The 21,678-nt window shown below is 40.0% G+C and overlaps 1 protein-coding gene across 2 annotated transcripts in view; it reads right to left on the bottom strand.

Moving 5' to 3' along the window:
- The window catches only part of F8 (coagulation factor VIII), a 111,406-nt gene that overhangs the window by 45,070 nt on the left and 44,658 nt on the right, over positions 1-21,678 (bottom strand). For both annotated transcript variants that reach the window (XM_059385782.1, XM_059385783.1), the window contains exons 11-13: positions 16,135-16,349; positions 14,064-14,214; positions 3,472-3,681 (exon numbers count right to left, since the gene is read on the bottom strand). In XM_059385782.1, the coding sequence (XP_059241765.1) occupies positions 3,472-3,681; positions 14,064-14,214; positions 16,135-16,349 (576 nt within the window). The remainder of the gene's footprint in view (positions 1-3,471; positions 3,682-14,063; positions 14,215-16,134; positions 16,350-21,678) is intronic.

The raw sequence follows: 21,678 nt of genomic DNA, 5'->3' as shown, positions 1-21,678 counted from the left end.
GAAGCAGAGGAGGAGGGAGAGGGAAGGGGAAGGAATCTCAAGGAGGATGCATGGGTCTGGGAGGTCAGATTCTAAGTAAAATAAATACATTGTGTGATAAAACTCTTGGGAACAAAAAGAGAGTAACTAAAGGGAAAACATAATAAGAACCGTAAAACAAGTAGAAGTTTCTATAAAACAAGTCATAAAAATAAGAAATGAAATCTTATTTGATTCCATAGTGAATGCAAGTTTGTGGATTGGGAGCCTAATTTCATAACATTTAAAGGATATTTTTGATGGTGTAAAACAATGTTAGGTCACAGGACACAAGAATACAAATTCAAGGGGCTACATGTACCCTGATCTTCACAGCAGTATTATCAACAGTAGCTAAACGATGGACAGAGCCTACATGTCCACTGACTGACAAATGGATAAAGAAGACTGGGTGTATATATAATGCACTATGACTCAGCCGTCAAAAAGAATGAAATCTTGCCATTCACAATGACGTGGATGGAGCTACAGTGCATTATGGATAATTGCAAAAAACTCATTATTGAGTTCATTTCCTCTGGCTACATACTCAGACACAGGATTGCTGGATCATTCTATTTTTAATTTGTGAGGAACCTCATATTGTTTTCCAGAGTGGCTGCACTAGTTTACCTTCCATCAATAATGCATCAGCGTTCCCTTTCCTCTACATCTTCACCAGCATTTGTTATCTCTTGTTTTTTTTTAATAGGAATCCTAACAGATGTGAGGCGTATCTCATTTTGGTTTTGATTTAGATTTACATTTCTTTATAATGAGTGATGTTGAACACCTTTTCATATACCTATTGGCTATCTGTATGTCTTCTTGGGAAAAATTTAATGGTATCCCTTAGGTTCACAGATCCTTTTTCTGAGTTATTTCACTTTCTTCTGTTTGATTAAGTCAGAGGAAGAAAAATACCATATGATTTCACTCATCATTGTATCTTTTAGCTCCAGAATTTCTTAAATGATTTCTCTTTTTTGAGCTTATTTCATTAATGTACTATTTTCCTAGTTTTATTGAATCGCCTGCTTGTGTTCTCTTGTATCTTCCTGAGCTTCCTTTAAAGAGTAAGTCTGAGTTCCTTCACAGGCAACTTGTAGATTTCCATGTCTTTGGGATCAGTTGTTGGAAAGTTACTGTGTTCCTCTGGTCGCATCAGTCTCTCTTGCGGCCCTGCACTGATGTCTGTACATCTGAGGGAGCAATCACCTCCTCCAGTCTGAACGGACTGACTTGATTGGGAATGACTTTCACTTGTGGGTGGCTCGGTGTGTGCTGTCTGGGGTTCAGCAGCTCCAGGTTCAGGGAGGGCACAGCAGCATCATTTCTATGCAGCTCTGTCAGCTGAGGTCAGTGTTGGTGAAAAATGGAGGGGCGGGGGGTCCTTGGTGGCCAGAGCTGTGTCTGGTAGCAGTGGTCGTTAGAGCGGTTGGACTCCCAGGTGTTGTCCTTTTCACCCGTCCTGGAGCCAGGAACATCCTGGAGCCGGGTCTAGCATGTGAGTGTTCTGGGGCAGAGGGGTGTGGGCAGTAGCGGCAGTGCTGGGTTTCAGGGTGCAGACACGCAGAGTGGCAATGGTGTCTGCTGTGCTGGTGGCAGTGGCCAAAGCTCAGGCAGGCACAGATCATCCATCCCTAGGCCCTGGTGGGTGGGGTGACCTGGTGGCTTGGTGCTTGGGCCCCAGGGATGATGGGGAACTGTAGGGGTGCCTCAGGCCCTGAGAAGCAGGGCGACATTAGCCACTCAAGTCCTGAGGCTGGCGGGTGCTAATTCTCAATTAGATAACAGTAATAGTTGTAAAACACGGTGAATATGCTACAAGCCACTGAATTGTGTACTTTCAAATGGTAAAAATGGTGAATTTTACCTCCAAAAAATAAACAAAAGGGATCAGACTTGACCACATTGAACACAGGAGATCTTCTCTAGGGGCTGCAGCTTCAGCTTTGTAATTAGTGATGCTCTATTAAAATTTTTTCCTCAAGACACATAAATCAGAGTTTTAATTTGTCTTTAGAATTTAAGTGATCACCAAAATAATCTAGAACCTTTTCAAAATGTTGATATTTAAAATATTTTCCCTGTTTATACACTCATACACATACAGACATTTTTCTCTTTGATCTAGATTTTGACAATTACAACATACTATACATACTGCTTCATAATCTTTCATAATCTTTTTGTACTTGGTTCATTCATTAGTGGGAAAAATATTTATTAAACACCTATTATAGGCCAGGAACTAGAAACTTCAGAGATAAGGTGATGAATAAGATAAATGAGGTCTCTGTTCTCAGAGAGTTTGCAAATCAGATATAAAACAGATAACAAAGACATACACATGAATATAGAAGCTACTTTCAGAGATGTTTTTGGAGTTCTGTCAGGTTCTTCTTAACTCTTCTTTACTCACTTCCCACACTACTTGAAGTAAGATAACTTTCTGGGTATGTTTGTATATGAGATTGGCTTTTATTGTTTAGAAACTCTCCCATGACAGTTTATCTCCAGAAAAGCCTTCCGTGCAAGAGAGTGACTAGAACATGCAGTAGTTTCGTGTGCTATCCTCTGCAGATGACAGAGGTGGGAGCGACCTGGGTGTGGAGTGGGCTGGCACTTGTTGATAAATGGTAGTAAGGAAGCAACAATCTGTGTTGGATTTAGGCCAGGCCACTGCTCCTCCTGATCACAGGGCTGGTGCTTTGACAGGCCTTGCACTGCTTATGAAGGGGGAGGGAAGATGGAAACTGCCAGTCACATTTGTCCTGATGGGTTTCCAGCAGTGTGAGGGTATATGTACGAAGAGAGGTGGCACTGAACTCCCAAAGTCTTCTGTGGTATTTATTCAATGTTCACAAAGCACATACTTAGTTCTACATGTTAACTGTGTCATGATCTCAGGGTCCTGGGATCGAGCCCCACATCAGGCTCTCTGCTCAGTGGGGAGCCTGCTTCCCCCCCAACCCCTGCCTGCCTCTCTGCCTGCTTGTGATCTGTCTGTCAAATAAATAAGTTAAAAAATCTTTTAAAAAAAAAGTATACTCACCACTATAGGTTAATAAACACACTTATAATTTAGGCTAATGGTAAGTAAAAGGACTTTTTAGAGGAAAAAGTTAAATACCTGACAAAGTATTATCATGAAAATGCTTTGCAATACTAAGATCACTTGGACCATTCAGTATTTGCACACATATGAGCATACGCATGACTAGTGAAGTGATCACAGCTGTTAATAAAAGAATAATATCAATAACTCTTGGTTTCAGCTCAGGCCCTGATCTCAGGGTCCTGGAACCAAGCCCTACGTTGGGCTCTGCGTTCCGTGCAGAATCTGCTTAGGACTCCTTCTCCTTCTCTGTCTGCCCCTCCCCGCTGCTAGCTCTCTATTTCTCAAATAAATATGTAAAAACTTTAAAAAGAATAATATAAATAACTAACCTGGGTTTTCCATCGACATGAAAACAGTTTCTCCTGAGAATGGGAATAGGGTAAGTGTGTCTTCATAGACCATTTTGTGTTTGAAGGTATATCCAGAGAAGAAGACAGACAGGAAGTCAGTCTGTGCTCCAACACTTAGAATGTACCAGTATGCCACCTCATGCAAACAAACTGACAGCTGCAAATTGTCAAAAACATAGCCATTGATGCCTGCAGAAGAAAGAGGGGACAAGGGGTTTTAGCAGTATCCAGATTTACTACTTGAAGCTGTCATGAGAGGATTAGAAATAATTACATGTTATGCCCATTACCTGATTCCCAAGAAGACATGGCATTATGCTTTCAAAAAAAACTAGATTATTAATACTTGATCAGGTCCCAAACCAAAGTGAGAGGAATCATAGACCTTGACTCTTCATAAACTAGAGGGAAGAAATCCTAGGAAACATGGCATTGATTGATTTATACAACTGGAATGTCGGCTGCCAATTAGATAAATGTTAAATTTTCTCAATTTCATAACTCCAATTTGGTTTTGTAAGGGAATATCTGCATTCATAAGATATGGACAATGAAGTACTAAGAGATAAAAGCACAACCTGTTCTCAATTAGAAAATAAGTAATAAAAGTAAGTATATAGAGAAAAGAGAATGATAAAACAAATATAGAAAAATATTAAAAATTAGTGAATCTGGGTAAAGGGTAAAGGGAGCTCACTATCCTATTCTTGCAGAACTTCTGAAAGTTTGAAGCTATTTCTAAATAAAAAGGAAAACAAAAGTAACTTTGACTTCAGTCTATAAAAGGAATTGTTTCTGAAAGCCTCTACCCTACATCTATCCATTCATCTATTCAATAAACATTTCTCTATTTTGTAGAGCGGTGGTCCACAAATCAAGTAAGCAATGCTCTAACTCTAGCTTAGTGCAACTAACTGTGAATCAAATTTTCTTGCCTTACAAAGCACTACAAGATATTATAAATCTATTGTAATTAAATCTGTGGTAATATGCAGGTATAGATGAGTATACCAATCAGAATACAGAATCCAGAAAACGATGTAGATAAATATGGGAATTTAATATATGATGGTAAAGGCAGCATTTCAAACAGGCAGCAAAAGAGAATGAGCTACTGGTAAATGCTAATGGAAAAGATGGTTATTCATATGGAACCACAAAAGACCTCTAACAGCCAAAGCATCCGGAGAAAGAACAAAGCTGTAGTAATCACAGACATGGCATGAAAACAGACACATAGACTAAAGGAACAGAATCCAGAGCCCGGAAATAAATCCTTAAACACATAGTCAACTAATATTTGATGATGTAGTCGAGAATGCTCAGTGGGGGAGGGCCTGGGTGGCTCAGTGGGTTAAGCATCTGCCTTTGGCTCAGGTCAGGATCCCAGGGGCCTGCTCCGCCGGGATTTTGTTTCTCCCTTTCTTGCCCCCACCTCATGCTCTCTGTCTCTCAAATAAATAAATAAATAAATAAAATCTTAAAAAATGTTTAGAATAAGTTTTGTATCAACATGGATAGGACTGGAAGAGATTATGCTGAGTGAAATAAGTCAAGCAGAGAGTCAATTATCATATGGTTTCACTTATTTGTGGAGCAGAAGAGATAACACGGAGGACAAGGGGAGTTAGAGAGGAGAAGGGAGTTGGGGGACATTGGAAGGGGAGGTGAACCATGAGAGACTGTGGACTCTGAAAAACAATCTGAGGGGTTTGAAGGGGTGGGGGGTGGGAGGTTGGGGGAACCAGGTGGTGGGTATTAGAGAGGGCATGGCTTGCATGGAGCACTGGGTGTGGAGCTTAAACAGTGAATTCTGTTACACTGAAAAGAAATTAAATGAAAAGAAAGAAAGAAAGAAAGAAAGAAAGAAGTTACTCAGTGAGGAAAGGGTAGTGTCTTCAATAAATGGAGTTGGGAAAACTGGATAACCACATGGAAAAGAATGAAATTGAACCCTTACATTATACCACAAACAAAATTAATTGAAATGGATTAAAGACTTAAACATAAGGCCTGAAACTGTAAAACGCCTAGAAAACATAGGGGAAAAGCTCCCTGACATTGGTTCTGGCAATGATTTTTTTTTAATATGACACCAAAAGCACAAGCAACACAGGAAAAATTAATAAGTGGGGTCATAGCAAACTAAAAAAGCTTCTGCACAGGAAAAAGAAACAATCAACAGAATGCAAAGGAACCTAAGGCATAGGAGAAAATACCTGCACATCATTTATCCGATAAGGGGTTAATATCCAAAATATATAAAGAACTCTTACAACTCAACAACCACAGATCTGGTTTTGAAAAAGGGCGGAGGAACTGAATAGAATTTTCTCCAAAGAAAACATATAATTGCTCAAGAGGTACATGAAAAGGTTAGGGTTAGGGAAATAAATCAGATAAAGAAAGTCAAATACTATAGGATTCCACGTATATGTGGGATCTAAAAAAGCGAACTCAGAGAACCAGAGAGTATAACGGGTGGTTACCAGGGGCGGGGGATAGGAGAAATGGGTAGATGTTGGTTAAAGGATACAAACTTGTAGTGAGAAGATGAATAAATTCTTGGGATCTAATGTATAGCATGGTGATTATGGTTAATAATATCGTATTACACAGATGAAAGTTGCTAAGAGAGTAGATCTGAAATTTATCACTAGAAAAAAGAGATGGTAATGATGTGACATCGTGAAAGTGTCCGCTAACACTATGGTGGTAATCATTTTGCAAAATATGTGTATCAAATCAACAACTTAAACCTACACAATGTTATGTGTCAACTCTATTTCCATAATTCTGGACCATACAAAACCAATAACAACAAAAGACTTGGTGTGAATGGCAATATTTCAAGAACAATCATCTTCAAAATGAAATAGAAAAGTTCAGAAAAAATAGGAAACACAAAATAAGATCAGACCATACATGCCATGCAGATGGGCTAAATGTCCCTCTTGAGAGAGAGATGGTCAAATGGATTTTAAAAAACAGAAAATCTCTTCTTCTCTAGACTCATACTGCCATACTCTTTTTTGATATAATTTACATAATTTTGTTCTTTAAAAAAAAAAGATTTTATTTATTCTTGTGAGACAGAGAGATGGTGGGGGGCAAGGGGGGGCAGACACTTAGCCATCTGAACCACCAGGCGCCCCATAATTTTGTTCTAGAAACAATGTGGGAGTAAAGTGCTACAGATGTGATTAGAAATACTGAGGAAAGACCCCTAATCCAGAGTAATCAGAACATACCACTCTGTCTTGAAACCATATCACTCTCTACAGAGACATATATATGTACCTATGGTTTCCCTTTTGTGGTCATTGTTTATTTTACAAAAATGAGATCATATTACATACACTTTTTCTGCACCTGCAATACATTATTCAATAATACTTCACAGAAATTGCTTTAAGTAGCTGCTCTAATTCATTCTTTTTTAAAGAGGATTTTATTTATGTATTTATTTATTTATTTATTTATTTGACACAGAGAGAGAGAGTGCACACAGAAGCAGGGGGAACAGCAGAGGGAGAGGGAGAGGCAGGTAGGAATGTTGGATCAAAAGTATATATAGGGGGCGCCTGGGTGGCGCAGTTGGTTAAGCAACCCCCTTTGGCTCAGGTCATGGTCCCGGACTCCCGGGATCGAGTCCCGCATCGGGCTCCCAGCTCCATGGGGAGTCTGCTTCTCCCTCTGACCTTCCCGCCTCTCATGCTCTCTCTCACTGTCTCTCTTTCAAATAAATAAATAAAAATCTTTAAAAATAAAAAAAGTATATATAGGTTTGCTGGGGCACCTGGGTGGCTGAGTTGGTTAAGCCACTACCTTTGGCTCAGGTCGTGATCCTGGAGTTCTGCAATCAAGTCCTGCAGTGGCTCTGCTTCTCCCTCTGACCTGCTCTCCTCTCGGGCTCTTTCTCACACTTTCTCTCTCAAATAAATAAAATCTTTTTAAAAAAGTATATATATTTAATTCTAAAAATTTACATAGCAGGGGTACCTGGCCGGCTTCCTTGGAGAAGCATGTGACTTGATCTCAGGGCTGTGAGTTCAAGCCCCATGTTGGGTGTAGACATTACTTTAAAAAATAAAAATAGAAGTTTAAGAAGTAAAATTGATTCTTATTTGGTGCACAGTTTTATGAGCTTTAGCACATATGTCAATGTGTGTAACCACAAGCACAGTCAGGATACAGAACATCTCATTCAATATAGAAAACTCCTGTGATAGCCAGTGTTCTAGTCTCCATGCCTATACATTGCCTTCCCCAGAATGCCTTGTAAATGAAATAATACGGTATGTCACCTTTTGAGACTGGAAGCTAAAGGTAAAGGTGGGAAAGGATAGGTTTCCTTTTTTCCTTTCTCCCTCATTGTATTTTCCCCAAGGGATAAAAATGGCATGGACCTCAAAACTTACCCAAATAAATCCCCCCAAAACTGCGTTTCCAAAAAGTTATGGTTTCTTAATTCCTCATAGAAAGGGGGAGGGTGGGGTGCCTGGGTGACTCAGTCAGTTAAGCATCTGCCTTCAGTTCAGGTCATGATATCCAGGTCCTGGGATCGAGCCCCACGTTGGACTTGCTGCTCAGTAGGGAGTCTGCTTCTTTCTCTCTCTCTCTCTGCCCCCTGCCCTTCGACATTGCTCATTTGCTCACTCTCTTTCAAATAAATAAAATCTTGAAAGAGAAAGAGGGGAAGGAACTTGTGGGAAGGAAGTCCCTGGTTTGGGGGGAGACTCCCCTAGTTTGGTGGGACACCCCCCATGTCAAATGGCTGGCCCAAATGGAAGAAGCTTGGGGCTAGAGCATTCAAAACCTCCTCACACCCAGTTTTATCGAAACCAAAAAATCTCTCCCCCACCTCACAAAACACAAACACATGCATACGTATATGTATTTGTTCTTTCTTACAAAGCAAATAAAAATTCAAAGGCATTAAGCTTTAAAGTGAATCTAGAACAAGGGAATGTGAAGTTCCCTCCTGCTCCTCTCTTACTGTGGGGTTAACTGGTACAAGTCCAGCAGAGGAACCTGCCCCAAGGGGATGGCAGAGGAAAAGGACACAATGGAGCAAAGGATGGGGATGTCCCCCAAGCCGACCAGCAGCCAAGCAGCAGACATGGGCATGATGCCAGTGAGGACACATTACTTGGAATTTTCCAGTTGGGATGGGAAGTGGGTAAGAGGCATTCTCGTGTAGTCTTCAGCCAATTTCAAGTCAAGTCAGGACAAGGAAAACAGGGGGATGAGTGCAGTGTGTGGAAAGGAGAGACTGGATCTTCTGGGGCCCTGTGGTCAGAAGGAGCGCTGCTTACTCAGCTCCTGGACAAAGAGTTCAAGGACTTCCTCATCACTGGAGCTGGGTGCAGAGGGCCGAACCTCAGAAGTGGCAAATGAAGAAGAGGACCTCACCCTTGGCAACAAGCATATGCTGCTCTCAAAGGGTCTGCCTACAGTTTCACTTGGGGCTGGGACTCTAGCCTCCGGCTCGTCCCGGCTGGTCACTTCATCCTTGAGGCACTTCTCCCCTCCAGGTAGTGCTCCAAGGGCAGGCTGCATGACCACGGGTGAGTGCTTCTGGGGTACCCCCGGCTCAAGGCTCAAGTTGTCTGTTTCCAAGTTTTACCAATGATGGATAGAGCGTCCATAAACCTTCCCAGGCAGGTTTTTGTGTGGACATAAGTTTTCATTTTTCTCAGGAAAATATCCAGGAGTGGTCCTGCCGGATCGTACGCTAAGTATATGTTTAACTGTCTCCCACCAGCACTGGGAAGGCTCCTACTGCATATTTAATTTAGATGTTTTATCTCAGCTATTAAAATAGGCATGGAAGGACATCTCACTGAGGCTTTTTAAGCCAGGTGTGGAACCCAGTGTGGGGCTTGAACTCACAACCTTGAGATTAAGACCCGAGTGGAGATCAAGAGTCAGATGCTTAACTGACTGAGCCACCCAGGTGTCCCCTCAAGAAATTCCTTATGTTTAGTGTCCTTTCAGTACTTCTTTGCCTTACATATGTCTTCTTTGGGTGTCTGTTCAAATCTTTTGCCCATTTTTAGTTTTTTTTTTTTTTTTTTAACTGCTGAGCCTGAGCATTCAGATACGAGATTTGCAAATATTTTCTACTCATCTGGGACTTTTCATTCTCTTTATCTTTTGTACAGTAAGTTTTAAATTTTGATGAAATTCAATTTATTAATATTTTCTTTCTATGGATTTTGATTTTGATGTCATTAATCAGAAGTCTTCTTCTAGTTCTAGGTCATGGTTTTACATTGTACACTTAGATCTATGATCTATTTTCAGTTAATCTTTGCTAAGGTGTGAGATTTAGGTCAAGGTTCATTTTTTTTTTCATATGGATGACCAATTATTTTAAAACTATTTGTTGAAAAGGCTATCCTTTCTCCACTGAATTGTGTTTCCATCTTTGCCAAAAACGAAGCAGCCATGTACGTGTGGGTCTATCGCTACACTATTCTGTGTCCTTGATCTTTGTCAATATAATGCTATCTTGATTGCTGTAGCTTTATAGACAGTCTTAAAATCAGGTAGTATGAGTCCTCCAACTTAATTTTTCTTTTTCAAAATTGTTTTGACTTATTCTAGTTTCTCTGCCTTTCCATATAAATCTTATAATATGCTTTTCTCTATCAAATTTTACTAAGATTTTACTTGCTGAGATTTTACTAAGAATTGCATTAAATTTATAGCTGACCTTCACTCTACTTCTTCAATCTGTGATCATTGTATCTCTCCACATTATGTCTTAAATTTTCTTGCAACAATGCTTTACAATTTTTCGTGTGCAAATATTGTACATTTTGTTAGATTTATGCCTATTTTAGCTATTACAATTGGTATTTTCGTAATTGTGTTTCCAATAGCTTGTTGTTGGAGTATAGAAATATGACGGACTTTTGTATGTTCATCTTGTATTCTGCAATGAAGCTAAACTCACTTATTAGTTCTTGTCGAGTTCTTGAGATTTTCTATGCAATGAACATGTCATATTTGGTTTCATTTCCTCACTTTAGTATGAATGCTTTTTAAAACTTTCTAGCTTCCTTCCCCAATTTACCTGCTGGCAACTACTTTTCAGGGTTCTCAGATAGCTACTTCATGTGTTCTGTTAGAAATTTTTAGGCATTCGGTGGGATAGACAGGGTAACATGTGCTTATTCGATCTTAACCAGAACCAGAACTTCAAGAGACATATTATTTTTAATTTTAATGGTTTCAATCATACTGGTTTCAAAATGCTGTACTAGTTATCCAGTAGCATGGTACTGTAGTGAGATTGAACATTTTTGAAAAGATTTATATCGTTATTTTAGGGGTGGGAAGAAGGGGCAGACTGTGCACTGAGCCCAGGCTCCACACCTAACACAGAGCCTGATGCAGAGCTTCATCTCATGACCCTGAGATCATGACCTGAGCTGAAATCAAGGCTTGGATGCTCAGCTGAGACTGAGACACCCAGGTGCCCCTACGACTGGTGTTTATATATATATATATATATATGTATATGTGTATATATATATATATATATATATATATGAATTTGTGGAGGGGAAGCAAGATGGCAGAAGAGCAGGGAATCTCATTTCATCTGGTCCCTTTAATTTAGCTAGGTAACTATCAAATCATTCTGAACACCTATGAATTGAATCTGAGATATAAGAAAAGAACGGCTGGAATTCTACCAATAAAAAACCGACCAGTTTTTGCAAGGTAGGGGTTGTGGAGAAGTGAATCTGAGCCAACATACCGAAAAATAAACCACGGGGCAGGAGGGAGCCTCCATCAGCCAGCTACCGGAAAGTGATCCAGCAGTGGACTGCAAAATCAGAACCTTTAGAGGTCTGCTCCGGTGAGGGACTTCCCTGCCTGAAAGGCACTCAGGTGGTAAAGTGGGGCAGAATCCTAGGTGGGACTGTGTGGTCTCAGGATCTCAGTGGTCACAGAAAGAACAGGGTTGCCTGAGCTGGCAGAGTTCCTAAGCATTGCAGCAGGCAACCAGTTACGGCCAATGCTTGGGTTGCCATAAACTATGAACCACTGTAGGATCCGGCGATTGGCCTCTGTGTGCAGGACTTGCAAAGGGCAGAAACCTTGCCACCCTCTGCCTTTCCCTGGGAGGGTGTGTGCAGGTGCACACTGCAGGAATCTGTAGACTTTGGCACACAGAAGTGAAGACTGCTTATTCCTGAGGGTTTACTGATGAGAGGGGACCACGATTTTTCAGGTCTGGGGCTGGAGATCAGGAAGCGGCCATTTTTACATTTATCCTCTAAAGAGGCACAGAAAGCCTTCAGGGAACAAAAGCCACAAACATCAATCTGGAGCAGCTCACACTGAGCGCTGACAAGGGTAGTGCAACTCCGCCCAGGCAAGGACATCAGAGAATCAGCACAACAGGCCCCTCCCCTAGAAGACCAGCTGGAACAACAGGCAACACCAAGTTCACAGATCACACAGGACTGCAAAACTCCAGTGCCAGGGGAGAACAGTACACAGAATTTGAGGTTTATTCTCATTGTACCTTTATCTTTCAGTTTAAAATTTTCCATTGTTTTTTCTTACACTATTGGTGGGAATGCAAGCTGGTGCAGCCACTCTGGAAAACAGTACAGAGGTTCCTCAGAAAGTTGAAAATAGAGCTACTCAGCCATCACAAAATGAACTCTTGCCATTTGCACCGATACAGATGGAACTAGAGGGTATTATGCTGAGTGAAATGAGTCAAGCAGAGAAAGACAACTCTCATATGGCTTCGCTCATATGTGGACTATAAGAAGTAAGAAGCAGTGCAAAGCATAGGGGAAGGGAGGGAAAACTGAACTCGAACTCATTAGAGAGGGAGACAAACATAAGAGACTCTTAATCACAGGAAAGAAGCAGGGTTGGTGGGTAACGAGGGTGCGGGACGTCATGGACACTGGGCATCCTATGGGTTGCTGAAACCAATGAGGTACTCTATGGTGGCCAATTGAATTTAGACTTAAGTAAAGCATATGAAATTTATACCCAGACATGTACATGCACAGAGGAAAGACCACGTGAGGACACAGGAAGTGGCTATCTATAAGCCAATGAAAGAGGCCTCAGAGGAGACCAATCCTGCTGAATCTTGATCTCAGACTTTTAGCTTCCAGAACTGTGAGGAAGTAAATCTCTGCTGTTGAAGCCACCCATTGTTTGGTACTATGTTATGGCAGGCCTAGCAGACTAAGACTACGTGTGTGTGTGTGTGTGTGTGTGTGTGTGTGTTTATGATTATATAATCATGTAGAAAATTTTAACATGGGTTAACACTGGACATGAAAAGGTTAGTGGAAGGTGTAACACGGAAGGAAACAGAGAGATAAAAGGGAGGAGGCAGCCAAGTAGACACAAAAAACATCATGTTGTACACCTTAAATATATACAATTTTTATTTGTCAGTAAAGCTGGGAAAAAGGTGTGTTTTTTTTAATGTAAAGTGTGTTGATTAATTTGACTTGAGTTGCTATAGTTGGCAATTGGTTTATATGTGTAAAATTGCATTCCCTTTGTATTTTATGTGTAACTTACCAATTGAGTGCATTTAAAAGCATTTTTATTTTTATTTATTTTTTAAAAAGATTTTATTTATTTATCTGACAAACAGAGATCACAAGTAGGCAGAGAGGCAGGCAGAGAAAGAGGAGGAAGCAGGCTCCCCGCTGAGTAGAGAGCTCGATGTGGTGCTCGATCCCAGGACCCTGGGATCATGACCTGAGCCGAAGGCACAGGCTTTAATCTACTGAGCCACCCAGGAGTCCCTTAAAAGCATCTTAAAAAAGATTTTAGTTGAACACCCAATAAGCAGTTCAAACTTACAACTGTGAGTTTAAGAGTTGCACATTCTACCAACTGAGCCAGCTAGGAGCCCCGAGTGCATTTTATATCAGGTATGGACTATGCGTATTTGGGTAAATGAAAGTTGTGTCTCATTTTATTTACCCTTTGAAATGCCTTCTAAAAGAAAAAAATATATGCAGTATATGATTATATTTAAGCCTTTAAATAAAACTGTACACATTCATATATATCAATTTTTATTTTTATTTATTTTATTTTTAAAAAATGATTTTATTTATTTATTTGACAGAGAGAGAGAGGGAACACAAGCAGGGGGAGTGGGAGAGGGAGAAGCAGGTGCCTGGCTGAGCAGGGAGCCCGTTGCGGGGCTTGATCCCAGGAGCCTGGGATCATGACCCAAGCCGAAGGCAGATGCCCAATGACTGAGCCACCCAGGTGTCCCTAATTTTTAAAAGATTTATTTATTTGAGAGAGAGTGAGAGAGAGAGCTTGTGTACAGGGAAGGGGCAGAGGCAGAGGGAGAGAGAATCTCAAGCACAGTCCCTGCTGAGCACGGAGTCGGACACAGGACCCGATCCCGTGACCTAACTGGAAACCAAGAGTCAGATGCTTAACTGACTTCGCCACGCAGGAGTCCCCAGGTAACAGTTTTTAAGGAAATAGGACTGTCGCACAGCATGTGAGTTAATGTGTCACCTGCACTCGAGCTCAGCTTTACTTACTGTGCATGATGTTAGAGACCTGGAAGTCTGGGTCACGGTGCAGTGCAGCGTCTGTGCTGGGGAGGAAACGCTGCATATTCTCTGTGAGGTACCAGCTCCGATTCTCATCAAATACAGAAAACAGGATGACATTTCTCTTGTCTGACATCATCTGTTAATGACACATATTGAAAGAAAGAAATGCTATCAGTATTGTTGCCTAAGAATTAGTAGTCTGCGTGGAAACGATTAATAAATACTGAATAAATACCGAATCCCTCAGTTCGGTTCCAATTTCCCCGTCGCGCCACTGTTACACACATAACGGGGCAGGGTGTAGGCGTGGCTGCTACCAGCAGTGACTAACCCTTTAGAGCAAACGTGGCCTCAGGGCGAGAGGGTGACTGGACCCACTAAACCTAGTTTCTTCTGGATCCAAGGCCATATGCTGGCGGATTTTCTGGTACACTCTGTAGCCTTATTCCCTCCATGTTCAGATTACAGGACTTTCATTCTTTAAAGACCCAAGTGATTACTCAGTGTTTTTCTTGAACAAGTTAGTCAAGTCAAGTAAGATTAATGCCTTTCCTAAACTTCGATCTAGCAAGAGCCCTTCCTATCTATAGCTTCCTATCCTATAGCTCCCAATCTATAAAAAATTAAAAACAGAAAACAGAAATCAAATAACAAGTTAAGATGGGCCATGAAAAGTTAACTAACACTAATATCTAAAGTTTTCTGTTAAAAAAGTTTAAAGTTCTTTTTAAAAGAGAAGTTTATGCATGAACCAAAGTTATGAATTAGTTACTTGCTAATTGATTCTGTTAAGATGTAATGTATAAGCTTCACTAATATGCATAAATTTCAGTTTGCATAATCTGGCACTACAGAAACCAAAATGTTGAAGAGAGGACATTAAAAAATATAGAGTTACATTTCAGTCCTCTTCCAAAAAATTGGTGGAAAAACTATAATTAGGAAAAATTTGTCAGGAAAGGTACTTTCCCAAGTTTATGCTTTTTGGGTTTGCATGCGACAGGTTTTAAAATTCACATGCTTTACTCTCTAACCCAAGGAAATGTTCTCAGACTAGTAAAGATCCTATGTAATAAATAACCAAACTGACATGTGGTCCAGCCTCAGCAATACAGCCATGAGTCATTCTGATCTAAGCAATGAGCTTCTGCAAAGCAGTAGGCTTCTTCCTTTTTTAAAAAAAGATTTTGTTTTTTTGTTTTGATGGGGGAATGGCAGAGAGAGAAGGAGAGAGAGAGTCCTAGCAGACTCTGCATGAAGCACAGAGCCTGACATGGGGATTGATCTCACAACCCTGAAATCATGACCTGAACCAAAGTCAAGAGGTGGATGCTTAACCAACTGTGCCACCCAGGCTTTCCTTATGCAGAGAATTTAGCTTTCTTTTCTCAAAGCAGCATAAGTGGTCTAAATTCTTTAAACATTTCTGAAATATTTTATATCTTTCCCTGTATTTTTCTCAACGAATCCTTATTGAATTCCCACTACATGCCAAGCACTGTGCTGGATGCTGCAGATATGTTCATTCTGAGGTGTCTCTGAGTCACCCATCATGAGCCATCAAGGGAGAAGTCTAGACTCTGACACAGATGCATGGGTCATCTAAAAATGAGTAGTAGTTCAGCATGTAAAAACAAGCAAGATCAGTTACAGAAAGTGGAATTTTAAATTTTTTAAGTTTTAGTTATAATATAAGTAATTACTACATCCAATGAGGAGCTTGAACTCATGACCCCAAGATCAAGAGTCACATGATCCTCCAACTGATCCAGCCAGGCACCCTAGAAAGTGAAATTTTAGACTGTAAATGAGTATTATAGAAATATAATAGGACAGCCTCCCCTTTCTATCCAGCAGGCAAGTTTATTAAACCTAACTAAATTCAGAAACAGCTATGAGAAACCCAGTTTGTTTCTTTTATTGGCCAATACTGCAGACTACTAAATTTTCTGCAGACCACAGGGGGGCATTACACTGAGAAAGTATAGGAAATAGCTGGAAGTTCATATGCGTCATCAGTCCATCAAACCCAGAACTTGGTAAGACAAGAACCCACCTGGTTTCCTCTTTGATCTACAGATTCTTTGTAGCAGATGAGGAGAGGGCCAATGAGTCCTGAAGCTAGATCTCTCTCCAGATTAATGAAGCTTGAGTAATATCGGGTCAGGCACCGAGGATCCGATTTCGTTGGCCCATCTTCTACAGTCACTGTCCATTTATACTTGAATATCTCTCCTGGCAGAATTGGCATATCTTTCAAATGTTTCACACCTACCCACGCCCAAACCACAAAACACCATGATTCGAGTGTAACAAGCCACATATTGGTAAATTAGATAAATTGGTAGATTAGAGTGTAACAAGCCACATATTGGTAAATTAAATTGGTAGATTAGAGTGTAACAAGCCACATATTGCTAAGTCGTGTTGTTATTTCAAGGGATTTACAAATTTATATGTACATGTGAGGCTTCTCAATAAATTGAAACTAAATTTGCACCTATTATAAGTTGAATATTCCCACATTGTTTTGCAGTTAAAGTGTGTCGAGGACTTCAAGTTGTATTACAAAGCTGTAGTGATCAAAACAGTATGGTTCCAGCATAAAAACAGATACATAAATCAATGGAACAGAATAGAGAGCCCAGAAATGAACCCTCATCTCTATGGTCAGCTAATCTTCGACAAAGCAGGAATATGCAATGGGAAAAAGACAGTCCCTTCAACAAATAGTGTTGAGAAAACTGGACGGCAAGCATGCAGAAGGATGAGACAGGACCATTTCCTTACACCACACACAAAAATAGACTCAAAATGGATGAAAGACCTCAGTGTGAGACAGGAATCCATCAAAATCCTAGAGGAGAACACAGGCAGCAACCTCTTGGACCTCAGCCGCAGCAACTTCTGCTTATATACATCTCCAAAGGCAAGGGAAACAAAGGCAAAATGAACCATTAGGACTTCATCAAGATAAAAAGCTTTTGCAGAAGAGAAAAGTCCAAGATGGTGGAGATGTAGGAGTCCTCAATTTCATCTGGTCCCAGGAATTCAGCTAGATAGCTATCAACCCTTTCTGAACACCTGTGAACCCAACCCAAGAGCGAAGGAAAGAACAGCTGCAACTCTACAAACAGAAGAGCAACCACTTTCTGCAAGTAGGGGGTGCAGAGAACTGAATGCGAGATGATATTTAGGAAGACCAACTGTAGGGGTGTGGGGTGCAGGCAGGGAGCCTCTGTCAACCAGCTCCTGGCAAGTGATAGACCAGTGGAGGACAAAATCAGAACTTTTAGAAGTGTGCTCCACTGAGAGATGTGTGACCCCCGCAGGCTCACAGGAAGACCAGGGGTGCCTGAGTGTGGCAGAGCTCCCAGGTATTGGACCGGGCAAGCCGGCTACAGAGATGGAGCTGAGGAGTGGGCTGCAGGAGTTTGCTGGGTTTGGAGACTCCAAACGGGGTCATGTGCCACAGGTAGAAATGCTCGGTCACAGGCCTAGTGAGCACAGAGTGTGGACAGAGGCCAGGGAGACACAAATGAGGATTGATTGCTTTTCTGTGAGGGCACATTGAGGAGTGGGGCCCTGAGCCCTCAGCTCCAGTGCCAGTGATTGGGAGGCCACCATCTTCATTCCCGTCCTCCAAAGCTATATGGAAAGCGTTCAGAGAAAAAAACTACCTAAAGAGAACCTGCGCAGAGTACTCAGCCTGGCCCCAGGCAAAGACATTTGAGAATCAACAACAGGCCCCTCCCCCAGAAGATCAGCAAGAACATCCAGCCAAGAACAAGTGTACTGACTGATGAGAACTGCAAAACTTCAGAACTATGGGAATACAGCACCTAGAATTCATGACTTTTCCTTCCATGATTCTTTAGTCTTTCAAAGTTAATTTATTTTCTTTCCTTTTTGAGCCAATTTCTTATCTTATCAACTCCTTTTAAAATCTTTTTTAATTTTCATTTTTACAGTTACATTTTATCCCTTCATTGTATTTAATCTTATTTATTTTTGTATATATATATGTGTGTGTGTGTGTGTGTGTGTGTGTGTGTGTATGTGTGTGTGTGTGTGTCTATATATATATATGTAGAACTTTTTCTTTCTTTACAATTTTGGGATGCAGTTTCTTCTAACAGACCAAAATATACCTAAAATCTAGTATATGGCTCTGTTCTATTCATCTGTCTGGTCATATTCTGCTTTTTGTTGTTGTTTTTTCTTTTTCTGCATCTTTTTTCTGTTTTGTTAAAGTCTTTTTAAATTTTCATCTTTATAGTCACAGTCTGTCCTTTCAATGTATTTAATTTTAAGAATTTAGTTTAATATGTATAAGTTTTTCTTTCTTTATGATTTGGGATGTAGTTTCTTTATGATTTTTCTTTCTTTATGATTTGGGATGTAGTTTCTTCTAACAAACTGACCAAAATATACTCAGGAGATAGTGTATTGCTCTGCTCTGCTCTTATAATGCTTCCTTTTTGATTGTTGGGGTTTTTTTCTTATCTTTTAATTTCCATTTTTACAGTTATATTCTATCCTTTCATTGTATTTAACTCTCTTTTTATACATATATAATATTTTCTTTCTTTATAGTTTTGGGATCTAGTTTTCTAACAAATAGACCAAAATACACACAGGGTCTGAGATATTGCTCTATTCTGTTCACCTGTCTAATTATATTCTCTCTCTTTCTCTCCTTCTTTTTTATTTCAGTTTCAGGTCTCTTCTGATTTGTTTAGTGTATATTTCTCAGGGGTTGTTGTTGCCATTTTAGTATTTTGTTCTCTTGCTCATCTATTCTTCTCTGGATAGAATGACAAGATGAAAAAAATCACCTCAGAAAAAGAACAAGAGGCAGTATAGACTGCCAGGGACCTAATCAGTATGGATATAAGTAAGATGTCAGAACTACAGTTCAGAATAATGGTTATAAAGATACTAGCTGGTCTTGAAAAAAAGCATAGAAGACACTAGAGAATCCCTCCCTGGAGAAATAAAAGAATGAAAACATAATCAGATCAAAATTTAAAAGGCTATAAATGAGATGCAATAAAAAATGGAGGCTCTAACTGCTAGGATAAATGAGGCAGAAGAGAGAATTAGTGATATAGAAGACTAAATGATGGAAAAAAAAGAGGCTGAGAAAAAGAGAGACAACTACTGGATCACAGGGGGAGAATTCAAGAAATAAGTGATACCATAAAGTGAAAAAATATTAGAATATTTGAGATCCCAGAAGAAGAGGAAAGAGAGCAGGGACAGAAGGTATATTTGGAGCAAATTATAGCAGAGAACTTCCCTAATCTGGGAAAGGAAACTTGCATTAAAATCCAGAAGACAGAGAATCCTATTCAAAATCAATGAAAATAGGTCAATGCTCTGACAGATAATAGTGAAACCTAAAAATCTCAGAGACAGAAAATCCTGAAAGCAGCTTGGGACAATAGGTCCTTTTATTTTTTTTAAAGATTTTATTTACGTGACACGAAGAGAGGCAGCCAGAGAGGGAATACAAGCAGGGGCAGTGGGAAAAGAAGAAGCAGGTCTCCCGCTGAGCAGGGAGCCCAATGCAGGGCTCGATCCCAGGACCCTGGGATCATGACCTGAGCCAAAGGCAGACGCCTAACAACTGCACCACTCAGGTGCCCCAAGACAAGAGGTCCCTAACCTACAATGGTAGAAACATTATATTGGCAGCAGAACAATCCATAGAGACCTGGCAGGCCAGAAAGGACTGGCATGATATATTCAGGGTCCCAAATGAGAAAAATAAGCAGCCAAGAATACTTTACCCAGCAAGGCTGCCATTCAGAATAGAAGGAAAGATAAAGATCCTCCAGGACAAAAAGAAACTAAAAAAACTTGTGATCATTAAATCAGCCCCACAAGAAGTAAAAAAGGGATCCTATAAGCAAAAAGAGAGCCCCAAAACAACACAGACCAGAAAGGAACAGAGACACTATACAGAAACAGTGACTTTATAGGTAATACAATGGCACTAAATTCATATCTTTCAATAGTTACTCTGAATGTAAATGAGCCAATCAAAATATAAAGGGTATCAGATTGGATAAAAAAGCAAGACCCATCCATATGCTGTTTGTTGGTAAGAGACTCATTTTAGATCCAAAGACACCTCCAAATTGAGAGTGAGGGGGTGGAGAACCATTTATCATGCTAATGGACATCAAAAGGAAGCTGGAAAGCAATACTTCTACTTAAACCAAAGACTGTAATAAGAGATGATGAAGGCTATTACATCATAATTAAATGGTCTATCTAACAAGAAGACCTAACAGTCGTAAATATGCCCCTAATATGGGAGCAGCCAACTATATAAACTAATTAATAACAAAATTAAAGAAACACAATGATAATAATACAATAATAGTAGGGGACTTTAACATCCCATTCACTGAAATGGACAGATAATCTAACCAGAAGATCAATAAGGAAATAAGGGCTTTCAATGACACACTGGACCAGATAGACTTCATAGACACATTCAGAGCATTCCATCCTAAAGCAACAGAATACAGTCTTCTCAAGTGTAGATGGAATATTCTCCAGAACAGATCACATACTGGGTCACAAATCAGGTCTCAACTGGTACCAAAAGTCTGGGATCATTCCTTGCATATTTTCAGGCCACAATGCTTTGAAACTTGAACTCAATCACAAGAGGAACTTTGGAAAGAGCTCAAATACATGGAGGCTAAAGAGAATCCCACTAAAGCATGAATAGGTCAATCAGGAAATTAAGGAAGAATTTTTAAAAATCATGGAAACAAATGAAAATGAAAATGTAACTGTTCAAAACCTTCAGGATATAGCAAAGTTGGTCCTAAGAAGGAATGATATAGCAATAGGAACCTTTCTCAAAAAAATGAGAAAGATCTCAAATATACAAGCTAAACATACACCTAAAAGAGCTAAGGAAAGAACAGCAAATAAAGCCTAAACCCAGCAGGAGAAGAGAAATAATAAATATTAGAACAGAAATCAATGAAATAGAAACCAAAGAACAGTAGACAGATCAATGAAACTAGGAGCTGGTTCTTTGAAAGAATTAATAAGATTGATATCCACCTGGCCAGACTTACCAAAAGGAAAAGAGAAAGGACCCAAATTAATAAAATCATGAATGAAAGAGGGAAGATCATAACCAACCCCAAAGAAAAACAAATAATTTTAAGAACATATTATGAGCAACTATATGCCAACAAGTTAGGCAATATGGAAGAAATGGATACATTCCCAGAAACATACAGACTACCAAAACTGAAACAGGAAGACACAGAAAATCTGAACAGACCCAGAACTAGAAAGGAAATTGAAGCAGTAATCAAAAATATCCCAGTAAATAAGGCCCAGGGCCAGAAGGATTCCCAGGCAATTCTACCAAACATTTAAAGAAGAACTAATACCTATTCTTCTGAAGTTGTTTCAAAAAACAGAAATAGGGCAGTTCTATTTTCAACATTTTGAGGAACCTCCATGCTGTTTTCCAGAGTGGCTGCACCAGCTTGCATTCCCAAATGAAACAATATGGGATTGGGAGGGAGACAAACCATAAGTGACTCTTAATCTCACAACA

Source organism: Mustela nigripes, chromosome X (assembly GCF_022355385.1).
Source record: "Mustela nigripes isolate SB6536 chromosome X, MUSNIG.SB6536, whole genome shotgun sequence".
Lineage (NCBI taxonomy): Eukaryota > Metazoa > Chordata > Mammalia > Carnivora > Mustelidae > Mustela > Mustela nigripes.
Note: the sequence above shows the minus strand (reverse complement) of the source record. Positions and strands in the feature narration are given on the sequence as shown.